This window comes from Calonectris borealis, chromosome 20, assembly GCF_964195595.1.
Source record: "Calonectris borealis chromosome 20, bCalBor7.hap1.2, whole genome shotgun sequence".
Classification (NCBI taxonomy): domain Eukaryota; kingdom Metazoa; phylum Chordata; class Aves; order Procellariiformes; family Procellariidae; genus Calonectris; species Calonectris borealis.
Window position 1 is genome coordinate 14,129,128 of NC_134331.1, and position 18,687 is coordinate 14,147,814.

General features: G+C 57.7%; 1 protein-coding gene across 8 annotated transcripts; it reads left to right on the plus strand.

Annotated features, from left to right (window-relative positions):
- The first annotated feature begins 203 nt into the window (after positions 1–203).
- On the plus strand, positions 204–18,570 carry FBF1 (Fas binding factor 1). Of its 8 annotated transcripts, none has more exons than XR_012676710.1 (31): positions 204–1,192; positions 2,612–2,730; positions 3,054–3,081; positions 3,774–3,815; positions 4,146–4,236; positions 4,670–4,730; positions 5,267–5,317; positions 5,457–5,601; positions 6,158–6,238; positions 7,006–7,125; positions 8,026–8,179; positions 8,406–8,539; positions 8,986–9,088; positions 9,233–9,628; positions 10,293–10,370; positions 10,668–10,762; positions 11,454–11,512; positions 12,258–12,302; positions 12,394–12,519; positions 12,721–12,821; positions 13,233–13,439; positions 13,946–14,053; positions 14,360–14,499; positions 14,796–14,914; positions 15,046–15,168; positions 15,574–15,759; positions 16,506–16,682; positions 16,849–17,011; positions 17,117–17,249; positions 17,582–17,751; positions 18,374–18,570. XR_012676710.1 is itself a non-coding variant. In XM_075169945.1 (31 exons), exons 2-31 carry the CDS (start codon positions 2,728–2,730, stop codon positions 18,455–18,457), a joined length of 3,498 nt encoding a protein of 1,165 aa, XP_075026046.1. In that variant the 5' UTR covers positions 204–1,192; positions 2,612–2,727; the 3' UTR covers positions 18,458–18,570. The 8 variants fall into 8 exon arrangements, 7 of the variants coding, with proteins under 7 accessions (XP_075026046.1, XP_075026048.1, XP_075026050.1 ...); XM_075169945.1 differs by having other exon boundaries at positions 16,874–17,011; XM_075169947.1 differs by having other exon boundaries at positions 9,236–9,628; positions 16,874–17,011.
- Positions 18,571–18,687: the final 117 nt, after the last annotated feature.

Here is an 18,687-nt window from a genome sequence, read left to right on the forward strand (position 1 = left end):
TGCTGAGTCTTTCAGCTGAGAGCTGAGTCAAACGGAACCACTGCTGTTCAGGCTACCAAAGGAGGCAAAGGGCTTTGCCTTCCGTTTATTCAGTAGGGCGGACTGCTGACGTAGGGAGGGATGATGGAGGAGCAGGTTAAAAATATGTTAATGTGAACAGTACCAGCTAACTGTATGTACAGATTTAATAAATTACAAAAATGTGTTTTCAGACAAAATGTTTGTCTTTCATGCATTGCCTTCAATGGAGTTTAAAGTAATGGGTGAAGTAGAAGGAAGTATTCAAAAAACCTTAAATTAGTTGGATTTTATTTGTCTTATTTCTAGCCAGCCCGGTCCAACAGCTATCCCTGCCTCTGCTGCTGCTCACATTCACGGGAAAAATAAAACTGGCAGAGAGCAAAGGTGTCTGTGGCACGTTGCTCAGTATTACTATGGCTCATAGGCCAGCAAAAGCTGATCGCTGCCAACAGCAAAGATTTAACAATAGTGTTTGGCAGCAGAAGCTTTATTTCATAGAAGCTATTTTTAAAATTGTTTCCCCCTGTTTTTTTGGAGTAGGTAGTGATGTAATGGCAAATGCTGTACATCCTTGCTGTTGGTCACGGTATTGTACACTTTTTTTTTTCGCCTCCCCACAAAATGCGATGGTACCATTTCCATAAGTGTGGAGCCTCTTCCGCTGGAGTGTAAGTGATTTCAGTGTCAAGTAATGACACTTGTGAGCTACACCCTTCTTGAAGAGTACTGAAATGAGCGGTCTGCGACCATGGTTTCCAGTCCCATTTGAACGATGGACTCTTAAAAATGCCACCTTTTGGTGAAGACTTTAGAAGTTCCCCCATGGACTGGCAGTGTGCATGGTGAAAGCCACTGGTAGATGGGTCCGCAGGTTATAAAATCTCAAAGGCAGACATTTCCCCGGGGATTTTCTGGAAGTAACAACTCAAGTACAAGCAAACAAGGCAGGAGCAGGGCTGGCTTGGTCCAGCTTTGTGAGCTTTTTTTTAACCTGAACGTCTAATGTTTCCAATTAGCTGTTTCCAGCAGGGCCCGTGCACCTTGCTGCAGAGGCTGCTGCGGGAGATGTGCTAAATCTTGCCCCATTGGAGCAACGGTCGCTAATTCAAGCTCATCTGCTGAGCTGTCCCCGATGGGCTGCAGGGAACAGCTCCAGCCGCAGCGCTGCCAGGTGGGTATCCGCGGCTTCTGGGGGTCCTGGACCCAGCCTGTGTTCCCTCCGGCTGAGCTGGAAGGGGTGGCTGCCCGCTGACCGGCACACGGGCTGTGCTGCTTGCGCTGTAGCCCCCCCGCGCCTGGCTCTGCTTGAACTGGCTTCTGGGTGTCTCGAAAGGAGGACTGGGATTACTCTTTCTCAATTAAACACCAAGACGGGGCTTTAAAGCCCACGGGGCTGATTATTTGTTCCAAAGCCAGCCTGTGTCTTTGAAGGTACGTCTCGAGGGGTAGCAAACCCCCGTCCCCCCGCGTGTCCTCGGGCACTCGGACCCTCCCGAGGCCCCGTGGGGAAACGGAACGATCCTGCTGCGGCTCTCAGCCCCTCCTGCCCGCCCGCGAGGACCGGGGTGCGGGGTGTGCGGGGGCGGTCAGAGCCATCGGGCACCTCGCACCGCCCGAGCCCCCCCCCGGCAAGCCCCGGGCGGAGCGGAGCCACCGGGCCCGGCTGCGGGTGGCTGCCGGGGGCGGTAGTTCCTTGCCCGGGCCCGGCGGGACTACATTTCCCATCGCCCCTCGTAGGGAAGGGCCGGGCCGCGCCTTCCCGGGCCGGAGGAGCCGGGGCCTGCGGCCTCCCCGGGGCAGGCGCCCAGCGCGCTGCGGGCAGGGCTGCTGCGGGCAGGGCTGCTGCGGGCAGGGGCCAGGGGTGCTACAGGTACGGGGAGCTGTGAGCGCGGGGAGCGGGATGCTGCGGGCAGGGGCCGGGGGCGGCCGCAGGCGCGGCGCTGGGATGCTGTGAGCGCGGGGAGCGGGATGGTAGGGGTCAGGAGGGCACCGGGTGCCATGGCAACGGGATGCAGGGAGGCGGGCGTGGAGTGTGGGGGGCCTAGCTGGTCGGAAACCTGGGGGGCTCCTGTCATCCTGCTTGCATCCCGAGAGGTGCGTGCGCCCTCACCTCCAGCACCACTTTGTTTTCTGCATGGGCCCCGCGGCAGCAGCCGTCCCACTTGTTCCAGATCCCCCAGATGCTCCGCACCCAAAGAGATGGGGTTTCCTTCCCTCCTTCCCCTCTTCCCTCCCCAGATCCAGGCCCCCGGGGTGTTTCCAGGCTTTGGGCAGAGCAGGAGCCACCCCTTGGGCTCTCCGCTTGGGTCAGCACGCGTGGGGCAGGGCGGGTGGTATTTGCTCCCTCTCGGGTTATTTTGCAGAGCGATTCCTTGGTGTCGGTGTGATGTTCCCCATGGAAGCTGCTGCAGAAGCGCCACTCTGTTTTGGGGAATAGGGGGTTGTTTTTAAGCCTCAGATTGAGCCTTGTTTAGGGTCGCTTGGAGAGGTCCAAGCAGCGTGGAGCCAGCCTGGCAGGCTGCAGAGGGGCCCTGAGCAGGAGAGGGAAGTTTGTTTAATAGCAAATCGGGAAATCCTCCTCTCCTGGCAGGCAGAAGGTTGATGTTGATCTGATCAACGGTGTTAGATCCCCCCGCAACGTGGAGGCGGAGATCAGATGAATCTGTAAACGGGCTTACTGAAGCAGGGGAAGGCTAGGATCCTGCAATGGTGAGTGTGATACAGTACGAAGGCAGGCCTGGGAAATCCAAATTTCATGCTCTGGCACCTCTGTTCGAAGGCAGAAGCCATCCCAAGGGCTGGAGGCTTCTGCCCGGCTGGCAGCTGTGCTCTCTGGTGTCTCAAAAGTTGTAAATATCTCTGTGGTTCCCCTGTGTTTCACATGCCATTTCCCAAGCAGTGTGGGCGGGAGGAAGACTTTGCTGTTGCTTGTGGGATTCTCTGGAGAAACCTGCCTCTGGCTTTAGTGTTTTGAGAAAGTCCGGGTCAGACTTGCTTTGTTTTCTAATGAGGGAATTTGTCTTTCTCCGTAGGCCACAAAACCCAAGAAAAGTTTAAGAGGTACGTACGCTCGTGCGCTTTCCTTTCACTGTCCGTAGGTGCTTTGACCTGCTGGGAACGCGTGGGACAGAGGAGGGGGACACTGGGACCAGGTGGCAGTCCTGGCTACTGAAATGTTTCATGGTCCTTGTCTGAAAGATGCAGTTGAGTGTATTGTGTCATTCCTGAACCAGAGATATTCACCTGCCTCTCACATCAAGTGGATTTGCTTATTGGGGTCCTATATTCCTTTCTTGTGGGCTTTCCCAAATCCAGGAGAGAATATATGCATTTATTTCAGTTCTTTCCCTCACCTACTCCCTAATTGCTTATTTAGAGGCCTCCTGTAGCTCCTGATACTGAAGCAGTGCTTTTGGGGTTGCCCGTGGGCTCTGAGATACTGCGGCGTGAGAGCTCACAGATTAAGTGCTGCTTGTGGCTAGTGACTAACTGAATAGAAAGCAGCTGGCTCACTTGATAAAGGTATCCCACTTCTGAGCAAGTGAAGCCAAATCTTTTATCTACAAAACACGGGATCAAATCCTGGCAGTTCTCTCTAGACCAGCAAGGAAGGCCTTACGCTGATGATGCTTGAGACCACACCTTTATTCTTGGGGGATTTCAAAAGAGCAAGCCATATTGAAATTGGGAGCTTTTCTACGCCTGCTTGGTGAGCACACCTGCCTCAACACCTTTAACTTGTCTCATTTCAGGCTCTATTGATGATGTGCTTGGTGACCTCCTGGGATATGATGGTAAAATGAACCTTCTTTGCATCTGAAAGGGCAACATCCTTGTACTCTTACTCCCTTCCTGGGAGCAGGAGGTGCTGGTGCAACAGCCACTGATCTCCGAGGGCTCCAGTTGTGAGGGGGGATGAAGCAGGGAGCAAAGCGGAGAGCGGGGTTTCCCAGAGTCAGAGGCCATTGAATAGGTTGGATATCAGCTTGGGGAGGCGAAGTGAAGTTCATCTCCGATTAAAAGCCCCTGCGGCTCATGGGGAGACACCAAATCCCCCTTTGGAGTGCCTAGGCCAGGAATATGCCCGTGTCCATCATCCTAATCTCTCCCTGTCTTGTTTCCAGATGAAACCCCTGTTAAATCTGCCAGAGCTTCCCAGCTGGCTGGGGGCAGCAGTGGGAGAGCCCGGGGCACCGGCTCGCAGGCCAGCAAGAAGTGAGTGCCTTTCAGACACAGCCTCTCCCACCTGGAGATCTCTCTGTGCTCCCCAGGTCCTTCTGACCTGCCCCGTCCTTGGCTTCTCCACCTCGCTCCCTGCCCCGATAGCAATTGCCTGGGAAGGCGAGTTACCTGCGATGCCTTTGGGAACTGGGAGCCCAGAGCCTGCAGCTTTCCAGCAAGAGCTGGGTGCCCCCAGCCCTGTACATCTTCTGTACCTCATCTCCCTTATAACAGTTGCTTGCTTAAATATAGCAGTCGAGCATACTGTCTTCTATCCCAGCGCTATTTTAGCCTCATTTTCTGTTGTACGATGTGGCTGCTGCGGTGTGCCCGTGTGGTCCCCTCCACCTCCCACCGCCTGGCCTGGCTGTCCCCAGGGCACCCTGGCCGAGCTCACGTGTGGTGCTGCGAACCCCCTGTGTCACAGGTCCTTTCTAGAGGATGATTTCTTCGGCAGACTCCCTGCAGAGAACATCGAAGCTGCAGAGGTGAGCCCAAACTTTGGGAGAGAGCCTGGGTGTCCTGAGGGTTGTCACCCTGAGGGCCAGGCCTGCTCCCGCTGTCACCCGCCCAGGTCAGCAGCGGGATATCGGGGATGAACCATGAAGTCTGGGTGAAGAGGTGACCCCTCTCTGGCATCGCTGTGGGGTGGGGAAGAGGGGACGGGAGTGGGTGGATGGTGGGAGAAGGGCTTCCAGGTGCCCCGGATGAGATGGAGCAAAGCCGGGGGCACGTTGTGCTGCACCCCAGCCTTCCTGGGTGCGCTTCTGGTAAAGTGCCGTAGGAAGGACCCGTACCCAAAGCAGTGGCCTGGGTGTTCCTGACGCTCCTCCCAGAGGCAGCAGGATCTCAGCAAAGGAGTCAAGGCACAGGGGGTTTCCAGTGCGGGGGACACCAGGAGGAGTTGGGCATGTATTCTTCCATTCCATAAAATGAGGAAAACCAGGGGCCGGAGCGTGGAAGCAAGGGGTGAGGAGTTTCCAAAGTCTGCTTGTCTCTGATCTCTGCCCTCCTTGGCCTGCAGGGATACAGTGCCTCCGACGCAGACCCGCAAGCTCTGCTACAGACCCTGAAGGTGAGTGCATAAATATCCTTTATCTCAGCCCCGCATGCGCTGCAGCCACGGCCCCCAGCACCAGCCGCCAAAGGGAGAAGCAGCGCTGAGGCATTAGCAGCGCTCACCCTGCTCCCGTCCTCGTCCTGTTGCTTTCCAGGACATGGACGACATGGAAGCTGATCTCCTGGGAATATCGAAACCCAGTTCTGGGCCAGGGAAGACAACTGTGAAAGGTCCTGGGAAGCGCGACTCCGTGGGAGGAGCAGTAAAAGCCGCAGGGAAGCTGCTAGCTCCTGAGAAAGGTAAAAAGGAGATTCTGCTCTTTTCATAGCCCGGCTCCAAATGTGCAGGGGGTATTTTCTTCCAGGATAGGGAACAAAAAGTGGATTTGTTCCTAGAATCCTTTTCCTGGTGCTTTTTGGGGCTGTCCCAGACACAGAGCGTTATTCCGGCCATGAGACCCCTGGCCCGGCCTCTTGCCGTGGTGTGGTAACATCACTAACATCAGCAGCAGCCACAGCCGTGCTGCCGCCTCCCACCAAACACCATTTGGCCGTTCCCTGGTGCAGGTCAAAGACCAGGGATCGGCCTGATCTGCGTGGAAGGAGAGCCAGAGGGGTTGCATTTAAGACATGCCAGTCCCCAAACTGCCCTGCTCTTCCCCAGGCCCTTTTCTCCTTCTCTGCTTGCAAGGAGACCCCTCCAGAGATTCCCACCCCACAGGGCTGCGGGGGGACTGTGTGTTGCAATATGTGCTTTTAGGGGGCTGCCACCAGAAAAGCGACCTTCAGTCAGGGTGGGAGAGGGGCACCGTCTCTGCAGCACCTTGTCTCTGAGAGTCGAGGCCTCTCTTTCTAGGAGAGTCTGTACTTGTGATGGAGAAGAAGCCACTCTCATCCCCCCCTGCTTCCCGACAGTACAAGAAATTTAACTTTGAAGGTAGGATGTCGCTTCACCTCAGCACGTCAATGCCTGGGGGCAGCTGAGGACTCTGCCCTTGCTCTTTGCCCATAGCTTGCCTCTTCTGTTAACCGAAGGCTTGGCTGGTTCATGAGGTACAGAGTCCTTCACCCCTACGATGCTGGTGCAAATCTAATCCTTCACAGGTGACTAAGGGAAAAAAAATTACAGCTCTGCATTTGAGCCCTCCCCAGGACGGGGCTGGGAGACGATTCCTGGGGGCGTCTGCAATTTTCACGTGTGCTTTGGTTTTTCATGGCTGTCTGTAACACTTGGGAGCCCTTGTGTCGGGGGATTCTGTCCAACTTCCAAAGAGCTGCGGTTTCCTGGTGCAGCTGAGATCTGGTTGTCACAGCCTGCGCTTTAACCAAGATCAGTATCCTTAAAATCACTGATGGGCTTTAGGTGATTCAGGGCTTTCTTCTCCCCTTTTTCTTTGCCTAAACAGTGTTGAAGCGTTAAAGCTTCAACAAATTTTGAGTTATTTTCTTCTAGGAGAAAGAAAACGTGGAAAAACTGAACAGAAATGTAACTCCTGAGTGTTTGAAGTTCAGGGAGCCTCAAGGGTATCCCAGGTCCCTGCAGAACCTGCATTCATGGCTTCGGGCAGATACGGCCTCCTGTCCCCATGTGCACGCGGTGGGGGATAGTGCTTGGCTTGGTGCAGAACTGTTCTTCTGAATAACGTTGGTTTTGTTTGTTTTTATTATTATTCCCCTTTCCTGCCCCTACGGGGTAATTTCCAGATTTAGATGATCCTTTGGCAGGGCTTTTATCTGATGAGGAGCAGGAGGCTCCCAAGAAGCCAGCCCCAACAGGCACTAAAAGCAGCTCTGAGAAAAAAACAGAATGGGGCAAAGAGAAGGGTAAGCAGGGTTGCTCGATGCATCCTCTTTGTATTAAATGGATCAGCAGCCTGGGTTGGTTTGCGTGAGGTCCAAACTGACTAAATTGAAAGCCACCTAGTCGCATCTCTTATTCACCAGTACAGTCATTTATAGAGCAACTTGGTAACGGGGTTAATTGTGACACAGCTCACCGAGTGCTTGATATTTCCAGTGTGCCACAGGTTACAGAACTGACCTTTCCGTTCTGGGAAGGGAGGCTCCGATCTTACCTTTGACCTCATCCAGCCTGTTCTGCACGTTGCCAAATGAGAACAAGTTTTCTGGGTCAGGGCTTGGGTGGCTGAGAGCTTCACCGGTCCACGCCAAACCACAGTTGGGGCACCTCTGGGTGGGACCCAGCTGCACTGTGGCTGTGTTACAGGCACTCATCCCTTTTGTTCCTGCAGCAGGGATGCTAATGGGTCTGATAAGTCCCCTAAAATCGCCTTTCACCTCGATAAATCCACTCTGGACACAAGTAGCAGCTGGTGGGTTAGGGCAAGGACTAAAGTGCATTGGTGGAGCAGGGACTTTGGGCGAAGCGGGGCAGGAATTATCTGATTGGAAACTTGCAAAGCTAAAAAAGCTCCTGGTGTTAGCCAGAGCTGGAAACCCCAGTGTTAGTGACACCTAGCCATGTCCCGTCAGTGGATGCATGGCCACAGACCAGGCAGCAGCGCGTTGCCACTTTGTCACTTGCTGGGAGATTTGGTCACTGACAAGAGTTATTTAAAAATGTCTTTGTAAACGGTCCTGAGTGACCAGGTCCCTCTTGGTCAGGGAGGGAGCGGTCAGGCAGGCAGGGCTGCTTTGATCTCGTGTTAAAAAAAAAAAAAAAGCGCTGATCAAACTTCCTACCACGTGTGATCCCATCCACAGAGCCACCCCCACCCCAGACGCCCCTGCACACCATGGCCCCAGTCCAGAGGAGGGAGGAGCTCACATTTGAAGATGATGGTGATGACCTGATGGATGCACTGGGATTTGGCAGTGGCCCAAAAGGAGATGAGAAGCAGGGAAAGAAGGCAGAAGAGTAAGGGCAATGAAGAGGCAGTGGGAGTGAAGCGGGGGATGGCTTGTGCGTTGCGATGGTGCCACCGTGCTGGGTGGGGGATGCTGGAGCTTCTGCCTGTGGGTCCCAGAACGGGGCAAGAGCAGCCTTGTTTCACAGCGGAGAGCCAGAGCACCCTGGCAAGGCTGTGTGACGAGGAACAGCCCTGCCTCTCGGAGAAACCCAGCTGCTCTTCTGTCCCCAACAGAGAGGAGCTCCGGCCAGCCCGCTCCAAGCTGGACGAGTTGCTGGGACGAAGCTCCGTGGCCAAAATCCTGGAACAGCCGGGCACGGGAGAGCGCAGGGAGTTCAAACTGGATAAGAAGTACCAAAAGCAGCCAGGTGAGCACAGCCAGAGACGCTGGGAAGGTCTGCAGAGGTGACAGCGCTGGCTTGGGAGAACGAGATTGATTTCTAATGCCCTTGCAGGGGAAATACCCTTTCTGTAGTGGTGAGCAGGGTTGCTAATGGGCTCTCAGTCAGCGCAGGGAGTGGGGAAGGTGGCTAATGCAAAAGTGGTGTACTCTGCCCTCGAGGCAGCCTGGGAGCATTTGCACAGTAGCTGTAACTCAGTTGCCTTCGGATTTGGGCTGATTCCCAACAAAGACGCTTTTCCCAGCCACGCTGGGGAGGCACATTGCTCGCGAGTTTCCAGGGAAGATGTTTCCAGCTGTGTTTTCCCAGAGGCAGCAATCCCGGTGGGAATTGCAGGGGAGGAGGAAGACGGCTGCTGTCTTTGCAGCCGGCTGCTCTTCTGGGCGCTGACTCAAGGCTGCTTGTCTGAACAGAGAAGGAGGAGGGTTGGGACGAGGAGGATTTTGTCTTTGGAGCGTACCAGCCCACGGTGGCCTCCACGCCCGAGGGCCGGCCGTCGAGAAGGCAGTCAGTCAGGTGTGGTGCTCTGTGTGTGTCTGTTGCTCCAGCCACCAGCCACGCTGCCCCTGCGGCGGAGCAGGCAGGGTCCCTGGGGTCCCCTCGCAGGCGGGGTCCCCGGGGTCCCCTCGCAGGCGGGTATACCACTGCTTCTCCTCGCAGCAGGTTTTCAGCCGAGGACAGCAGCGAACCGAAACCAGAGCCCCGCTCCAAACCTCCTCCTCCAGCCAGCCGGAGCCCTGTGCGGGGCAGCAGGGCTGGAGGTAACTGGCTGGGCTTGAAAGATGAGGATTTTATGGATTCGGAGCCGCCGTCTCCAGCGAAGGCCAGTCCTGCGGTCAGCTACCCCAGCCCTGCCGCAGCCGCGCGGCCCGGCCCCACCAGCCAGCTGCCGGCTGCGGAGGAGGCAGCGGCTAAACCCGGCTCGCTGGAGGAGGAGAACTGGCTGAGCGCTGCCTTGTCCCGCAAGAAAGCCCAAGCGCAGGCGAAGGCCCAGGAGAGAAGTGCCAAGCCCTCGGAGGCCCCAGGCGAGGGGCTGGATCCCCACTCTCCCGTCAGGTAAAGGCACGACCGATGGCCGCAGCGCTCCCGTCTGCTCCGGGTGAAGCTGCTCCAGCAGGACCTCTCAGAAACCCTCGGCTCAGATTTAAGAAATTAATTTTAAGCACTTTCTTGTCTCAGGTTGGGGTAATAATGCGGGGGCTTTCTCCCACTGATCCAGCCCAAGTCCCGTTACACCTCTGGGCTCTCCGTCCAGCTGCGCCAAGATTGCGCACACTGCCCCGGGTCCCGCGGAGCTGTCCTGGATCAGCGCACCCCCACAGGCTCCCCCCACGCTCCTCGTTCCTGCCTTCGTTCCCCTTCATTCCTCTTAGTTCCGGGCAAACCACCTCCTCCAGCTTGGGTTTACACAGAGACGGGTTCAGACTTGTGCCGTTCAAACGGGACTCGGAAGCGAATTGCAGACAGCCTGTGTGGTGGGCTGCGGTGCGTCAGCTGGGGCTGCGGCCGCCCAGGGGAAGGGGGTGGATGCAGCAAGGAGGAACGCTGGTGGTGGAGGTTTTGGGGTGTCTTCGCTCCTTCTGCAGCCAAAAGGCTGAATCCTGCCACAGCTGAGTGGGACGGAGGCTTTCACCTGCGAGGCGGGGACTGGTGTTGGGGAAAGGATCTTGTCTTTCATCGCCTCCTCGGCTCTCCCACATAGGATGCTCTTTGCTTGCAGCCTGCCAGCCGCCTCCGCAGGAGCACCGCAGCAGGCAGCTGCTCTGCAGGACAAGGCAGCGAGCGCAGACGGCTCCGGGTAAGGCCTCTTTCACGTTTCAGCTGTCCTCCATGGGTGAGGTTTCCTGCAGAAAGCAGCTGTGCGGGTGAGATGGGGGAATGGGGAAAGCTGGTAGCCAGCGGGGTTCACTTTGGTCTGGGACCTCTGAAACTGGGAGGGAAGGCAGCTCTGAAGGATCATCAGGCTCTTGCCTATTTGATCACATGGAACAGCCAAGCTTTAAACTTAAAGAAATGCCGAGCAGTATAATGTCTGCGCGCCTCTCCCTGAGCTGTGACACTGCTGTGCATCACTCCTGTGTCTGTGCCCATGCAGGCAGCCGGTCCCCTGGCTCAGCACCGCGAAACGAGCCTCAGCTCACCCGTCGGAGCCTGTGAAGGGGGATCCCTCCAGAGACGCCAGCACCCTGGGTGCGTTTCGTGTGGCTGGGTGGTTTGGGCAGCAGTATGCTGCCATTGCAGGGTCCCCCTGCCCTGCAAAAAAAAAACAGGCAGGAGCCACAGCATGTGAATGCTGCCCAGGCTTTGACCAGCCGTTGTCGGAGTGGGCTGCCAAGCTGCAGGATCCCCCTGTCCCTGTTTCGTGGCGTGGTGGGGACATCGCGCTGGGACATGTTGAGCTCCGCCGTGCTGCCTTTGGGGTATCAGAGGGCTGAGAGGGACTTGCTCTTTCTGAGCAATGGGTGGGCGTAAGTTCTTACTGTCCCTTCTCTCTCCCCCTTCCCTCCTGCTGCCCCCACACTCGTCCCACTAGTTCTGTGTGCTAGAAGACCCCGTGCTGCCCTGGGCTGGGGCTGTGCACTGGCTCGGAGGCCATTGAAAGAAGCTTAGGGCACCCAGCCGCCTCCCTAGGTGATGGGGATGGAGAAGGAGCCGTGCTTTGCCCCCAGGCTTGCTCTGCAGAGCGGAGTCCCACCATCCTGTGTGGGGTGGCGTAGGGGAGTGGGTACGGACAAGCCTGTCTGACCCTCCGTCCCCGTCACCAGCCGCTGGAGCGGAGCAGGACCCTTCTCACTGTGCCCAGGAGACCCAGGCCCTCGTCCTTCTGGGAGGGGATGGTTCCCATTGCCATGTCTGAATCGTGGACTTGTTCAATTTTCAGTGTCCACGGCCTTGTTCCCAGGAGAGCAGGAGGCGCAGGGCCCTGCCCCGCTCGCTCAGGTAGGTCTGCTGGTCCCATGTCCCCAAAAGATGCGGGGTCACAAGCCTTCCCCTGCCAACTTGCTGGCATCCAACTCTGTCCGTGCTCCCTTGGCAGGAGGAAGGATTTGCCCCGCTTTGCACCTCTGGGAGCCCGTGTTCATGGAGGCAAAGTGTTTGGAGAGCCCCGAGATGTCACAAGTTGTATTTATCAGGCCAAAGCTCGTGTGCTATGGATGCTTTGTAAATCATGTGCGTTTATAACCCTGCATTGCCTGAGCAGCATTTACATAGTTCCCCAGGCATATATATTTTATATTAATTAGACAACAGAAGCTGCAGTCGATAAAGGACTTTTTCTTCAGCTGGTTTTCCCCAGTATGGTGGTGAAGATGCTCTGAGATTGTTTCTAGACAACTGAAGGGGAAGTAGAGCCTTTGACAGAGAGGGCAGCTCCTTCTTGGTCTTTGAAGCCTCCATTTCTCATCTAGCTGGGCCTCCTCGCCCTGCCCTGGTGGCAGGACACACGCTGTCTCCCAGAGGACTCATGGTCTTATCCTTGAGCATGTCCCCAGAGAAGGAAGAGTCCAGCATGCTTGTGTCTGGGGTAGCTGGGGAGAAGGGACCCAGGCCAGCAGTGGGGTTAGGCTGGAGAAGGGTAGAGGAGAGACTGCGGTAGGATGGGGTTGGATCGCCATTCCCGGGCTATGAGGAGATGTGCTCCCCAGGGCTTTACCTCCCTGAGAGCATCCCTGTGTCTCCGCAGGTTACCACACCCAGCGCACATCTCCAGGCTGCCCCACAGCTGCAGGTGAGGCATGTGCCTTCCTTTGGGGGCTGATGGCCACACCACAAAGCCACTGATCCTGAAGGGCCTCGATCTTCTCTCTCCATCCCCGTAGGCAGAGACCCCAGCCCTGGGCTTGCTGCATGAGAGGGGAGGGGGGGCCCAGCTCTACAAGGATGCATCAGGCTGCCGGGCAGCACTGCTCAGCGCCCAGGCCCGTGTGGCAGAGCTGGAGAGCCAGGTGAGCCCCATTGTTTGCTGGATGGGGGACGACGGGTGACCCAGGGGGAGGAGAAGGGGCCACGTCCACTCCAAACAGCATCAGAGGACAGGGGAGAGAGAAGAAACCTCCTGGTGCAGAGGTGCCGACAGCCACCAAGTGCTGCTGTGGGAGCTCTGTCCCCGGGGCGGCACAAGGACCTTCTCCCCGGGTGCCCGGCAGGTCCAGACGCTGGAGCTGGAGCGGACACAGCACAGACTGTTGCTGGAGAGTCTCCAGCAGCGGCACCAGGAGGACCTGGATCTCCTCGAGAGCGCCCACAGGTACCGGTGCTCCCCTCCTCTGTCAGATCCTTGCCTACAGCCCTGTCCATCTCCCCTGGGGTGGGAGTGCTGGGGCACTTCCCGAATCCATCCCTGGGGCGGGCAGACACAGAGCCACGTTGATGTGGACCTGGCAGGGGCAGAGAGCAGCCCCACGGGTGACCCGAGGTGGGGGTCCACGCTCACCAACACTGTCCCATGGGTGACAAGGAGGAGGGGCCAGTCCCATTGCCAGCACGTCCCCAACCGGGGCACTGCAGGAGGGTTCAGGGCTCAGGCTGCGGAGAGTCTGCGTGTTTCCCCATGCACACGGTGACACCAATCTGCTCCTAAATCCCTGTGTGCGCTTTGGGTGGAGGGTGCTGGGTATTGCCATGAAAGCAACACTTCTTCCTTGCCGTGACCGGGCAGGAGCCGGGTGAAGGTGGTGGAGGAAACCTACGGGCAGCGGGAGGAGAGGCTGCGGCGGGAGAAGGAGCAGCTGGCAGCTCAGCTGCTGTCGCAGAGCCAGGACGCGGAGCAGGCACGGGCAGAGCTGCTGGCGCAGCACCAGCAGCGCCTGGCCGCGCTGGAGCAGCAGAGTGTGCTGGAGCTGGAGCGGCTGCGAGAGCTGCAGAGGTGAGAGCGGCACGAGTGGCACACGTGGGGCTAATTTCCCTTTTTTGGCAAAGGAGCCAGGGAACAGGGACACGGTGAAAGGAGAAATCAGACTCCAGAAGCACTGGGTTGTGGGCAGCTCAGTGGCTTTTGGAATGGGGATTTGCTTTGCAGGGAGGTCTGGCTGGAGACGACATTTCAGAGTGAATGCATTGTATTTTGAAAGATGCTGAACCCAGTGTTTTATCTCCCCCAAATCCCTTTTATTCAGGTCAGTGAGTCACTGATGTCCACATGGTTTGGGTCAATGAGAAATCAGTTTTTGGTAGAAAAGCCCATAATCCCCAAATGTGGTCCATCCCAAATGTGGATGCCTGTCAGTGGGATGCCCCGTGGCAGACTGCCATGCCAGCGCAGCTCCTGGGACCTGGTTCTCAGCCCCACGACCAAGCCTCTTCCACAGTGCCCATCACTGGGAGCACTGGTTTGTAGCAGCCTGTGGTGGACTCCTTCCCCGTGTCCCACAGGGCGTCTGTCCAGGAGATGCGCAAAGACCACGAAGAGCAGCTCCAGCGGCTGAAGCGGCTGAAAGACCAGGAAATCGATGCGGTGACCAGTGCCACTTCACACACCAGGTACGATGGCCACCATTCCCACAATGGTCCCTGGCTGTGGCGTTCCCTGTCCTACGGGAACCAGCCTCACACCATGGCAGCAGGGGCCATCCCCTCTCCCACCCGCTGCCTCCAGGGATGCTGAGCTGTTTAATATCCATCAGTACTCCCCTAAGCAGCAGCTACATCGTCCTACAGCTCTGCTATGACCCAGCGAGGTTTGGGGCAGGGCTGCTCAGCCTTTGGCCCACCACGCGTCCCCCTCTCCGTTGCAGTGAGATGAAGTGTATCCCACAGGGGTGACCTTCCCCTCGCTCCTCTCCACAGGTCTCTGAACGGCGTGATCGAGCAGATGGAGAGGTTCTCCAGCGACCTGCACGACCTCTCGCACAAGGTGGAGGCCACGCACCACACCACCTCCCAGGAGCTGGCCATGGGGGCACGGCAGCGGGACAAGGAGCTCAAGGGTACGTCTGCCATTCCTCTGCGCCGAAATGGCTGTGGGGTCCCCGCCGGGGCTGGGGACACCCAGAAAACGGGGAGAAGTTGCCCCGAGTCAGCCAGAGGCTGGGAGCCGAGGCTGGCAAAGCCTTGCCTGCCTTGGTCACTGGACATCTGAGGGTCTCCCCTTTACAAAACAGTGTCCTGGGGATGTGCAGAGGGTGATGAGCACAAACGCATGCAGTGTCTCCATGAATATGGTGTGGACAAAGGGGGCTTCCCACGTCATGCTGCTCATGGCCCTGCTGCTGCCTCTCCCCAGTGCTCCAGGACAGGCTGTCACAGCAGCAGAGGGACATGGAGGAGGAGCGGAGCCGACTCCAGGAGGTGATTGCTAAAATGGAGGCCAGGCTGGGCGAGCAGACTCGGCTGCTGGAGCAGGTGAGCCCACGCTGTGTCCTCTGCCCAGGTCAGCCCTCCTGTCTGTGTATGGGGCGTATGTCTTGCCCACTGGAGGTCCCTGGCCTGGAGCCTATGAGTGGCAACTCTCTCTCCTCTGTGTCCGAACCCAGGAGCGATGGAGGGCGACGGCAGAGCAATCCAAAGTGGAATCGCTGCAGCACTCGCTGGAGGAGCAGCGGCGAGTCATGACCCAGCAGCTCTCTATGGAGCGAGCAGAGCTGGAGAGGGCGAAGGTGAGGTGGGGCGGACATCTCCAGGTGCTTTTCACGTGTCCCGTGAGTCTGACCGGGGCTGCACTGCGGTGTGTGGTGGAGGAAAGAACTGGGTGCTGGGCTGCAGCATCCTTCCTCTGCCCTCTGCCTCCTCAGTCCTACACCCGGTTGCACGGTGAATCGCAATCAGACCAAGCCTCTGGCACGTGGATGCCAGAGGCTGCTGTGTGCGTTCATGATGCGTGCCGGTTCTCGAGGAGCCTGGGGCCAGAGCTCTCCATGCAGGGTTTGCGCCAGGCACCATGGGCTTGAACCAGCCTCTAGATGTTGTGTGGGGTTTAGTGGCAGAGATGGGTTAAAGGAGAAAAATCCTATGGCAAATGGGACTTAGTGCTTTCTCTCTCCCTCTCTTGTGATGCTCTCCAGAGCGCTTTGCTGGAGGAGCAGAAGTCAGTGATGCAGAAGTGCTTGGAGGAGCGACGGAAGCTGGCGGCCGAGTGGGCTGAATTTCACACCCGGCAGCAGCTGAACAAGGAGCGGATGGAGCGCGACATGGACCGAGCCCTGCAGATGGACTCCCAGAGAGAGGGCACCATCATGAGCCTGGCCAAGGTACCACAGCGGAGCCCCTTCCCGTGGCCTCCGGCACTGCCTGGCAGGCTCACGGATGGGTCCTGCCCACAGGGGAGACGTTCAGAGCTGCCTTCAGGTGTTTAAGACAGAGACGTCACTCGGGGTGGTCAGAATCAGGCTGTTCCAGGAACAGTCTCCACCAGCCTGTTTGAGGTGTTGACTGAAGCATCAGCCACCTATCTCTCCCCTTTACCTCTGAGGAGTTTCGGCAGCCAGATCAGGCGCAGCCACCTCCATTGTAAGTCTGGTGAGAGGAAAGGGTTAGGCAAAACCTCCCCGTGCCATGGGGACATGTCCAGAGCCAGTTCTGCTCCCCCCTGGGCTGTCCAGAGGGGATATGTGGCACAGACAGTGCAGCAGAGCTGCATTTTTAAGGGCTAGCAGGGTGGAAAATAACCATTCAGGCTGGATATTTCCACTGCTGACAAACTGCCATGCCTTGAGCGTGTTTTAGGGTGTGCAACATGGTGAGGGGCCCCGTCCTTTCTGGGGAAGGAGTGTGTGTGCATGTCTGTGTGTCTGTACAATCCCAGCTCTGCCAGCCCTGGTCCCCCAGGGTGGGTGGATGAGGGTGCTGCTTGAGCACCTGGTGGTGTTGCTGTGCACCCCAAACTGGCATACACGAGGAGCTCAACGGGGCAGATCTCTCCCATCACTTGGGAAGACTTGAGATAGTGTCCAGGACGGGGCAGGTAATGCATTGGTTTCCCCCATGCCCATCCTAGGAGCAGGCAGAGCTGAAGATCCGGGGCCGCGAGCTGAAAGCCAAGGAGGAGCAGCTGGCGAGGGACAGGGAGCTGCTGGACGAGGGCTGGCAGGAGCTGAGGCTGGAGAAGGAGAAGGTGAACGGGGCCGCACTGCGCATCCGGCAGCGGGAGGAGGAGATTAAAAGCATGACCAAGGTAAGCAGAGCATCTGCGCTGCAGTTCACAGCTGTACACAAGCCAGCAGCAAAGCCGGGGTTTCACACCCCTCCTGAAGTCATGAATCCTAATCCTGTCCGGGGAGGGGAATAAGGGGATGCACAAAGGAGCCCTGCCCCAGGGCAGTGAGGGTTCCTGTCCCCAGCCTCCCCAGCCGCTCTGCCTCGCAGCTCTCGTCCCAGAAGTACGAGGAAGGGGAGCGAGCCCTGCAGGAGGCATGCAGGATGGAGTCTGAGCACCAGAACAAGCTGCAGGTCATGCAGCAGCACCTGGAGCAGCTGAAGCAGCAGGAACAGCGTCTGCAACAGGTAAATACCCCCTCGCCTTCCCTTCTCGGTCTGGGGCTGCCGTGCCAAGGACCTGAACCTTTGCCAACAGCTTCTCTATCTCTCTTTCTCCTGGGGACGGGGCAGGAGCGGCTGAGCATGGCTCACCAGAGGAGACAGCTTGAACAGCTTCGTGAGGAGCTGCCCAACAACCCCGTGATGCTGCTGACTGCAGACCAGGACTTCAGTGCCTCCACGAAAGGCCTCTCCAGCACACTGTGTAAGGCTTCCTGCATGCTGCTGATGGGAAGGGACATGCTGGGGGGCAGCTGCACTTGTATTCCACTTCTCGGGAGGCTTGGGATGTTCCTGGGGGCTGTTTTAGTTCCCCTGTATATAAACCTCAGATGTGAGTTAGTGTTGGCCTCCTCGTCCCCTGAAGGAGCTCAGCGGAGCTCTCTGAGCCAGGGCAGTGCTAGGAGGGAGTAGAGGTGGCAGGAAGGCGGAGGTGGGTGGGTTGAAGCCCATTTGCACTGGGAGGCTGCGGAGGGCCCTGCTTCAGGGGCACTCAGGCAGCAAACAAAAAGGATGGTCTGCTGTCTCCGTCTGCAGTTCCTCCAACGGTGGCGGCACCACGCGCTCAGGCTCTCATTCCAGGCTTTCCGCCTCCCGTCAGGGCGCTCCCTCGGCACAGCCCGGGGGGCAGCAGGGAAACCCTGGCCATGGCCGGCCCCACTGAGTTCTACGCCAAACTGCTGCTGCTGAAACACAGGGCCCAGCAGGTGAGGCGGTGGGGAGACCGGGGCTGGAAGGGGCTTTGAACCAGCTGGGCGGGAGCAGGGCTGGGTGAAGCCTGATTCGGGCCTGATAGCCACAGGGTGGTGTGTCTCCTCAGATCATTATTGAGCCACAGGGCTGGGCTGGGCTGGGAGGGCTTGCAGAAGCCATGGGCACCTAGAGGAGGGATACCAGCAGCAAGGACGGGTGGATCCTTACAGCTTGTCTCAGGTTGGCTCGATGTCCAGCCTGGGATGGACATCGTCCTTGGCTCAATGGGGTTGCCCCTCTCCTCACCCTATCCCTGGGAGGGAGAAGCCAGCTCTGCTGGACTCTGGCTTCATGATGTCCAACACCTTTCCCGTCAGCCCCCTGCTTCCCTGCTGGGTCCTTCCCCAGGCGGGGGTGCTCTTTGAGGCTTCCTCTGTGGGTCTCGCTCAGTGTGAGGTTATGGGCTCTGGTGGGGAGCCCATACACCCCAGGGGGTACCACAGATGGGTGCCTGCCCCCTGCTCACTGCGTGAAGGAGAGTTTGGGATACTTCCTTCGCTCATGAGCAACACCCCGGACTGTGATCCCGTTTCTGTGGCATTCTGATATCCATCCCATCCATCCCTCTCTTCTCAGGACCGTGATTTCTTAGAAGATGAGCAATTCTTCCTGGAGACCCTGAAGAAAGCGTCCTACAACACGTCATCTCTGTCAGACTGAGGAGGTGGCATCCCCATGCACTGGCCAAGGGACGGCTGCGTCTGTCCTCGCGGGAGGCTGCTGTGCCCTCCACATGGGGGAGGAAAACAAACAATAAATAATCCCTGCTCTCAGCTGAGGAACTGTCCTTCTCTTTAAAAGCAGCCTTGGAGTGTTCGGAGTGTGAAATCCATCCCCACGGGCTGTGAAGCCACAGTTTCTCTGGCCTCCATCCCTCAGGGCGAGTGCCC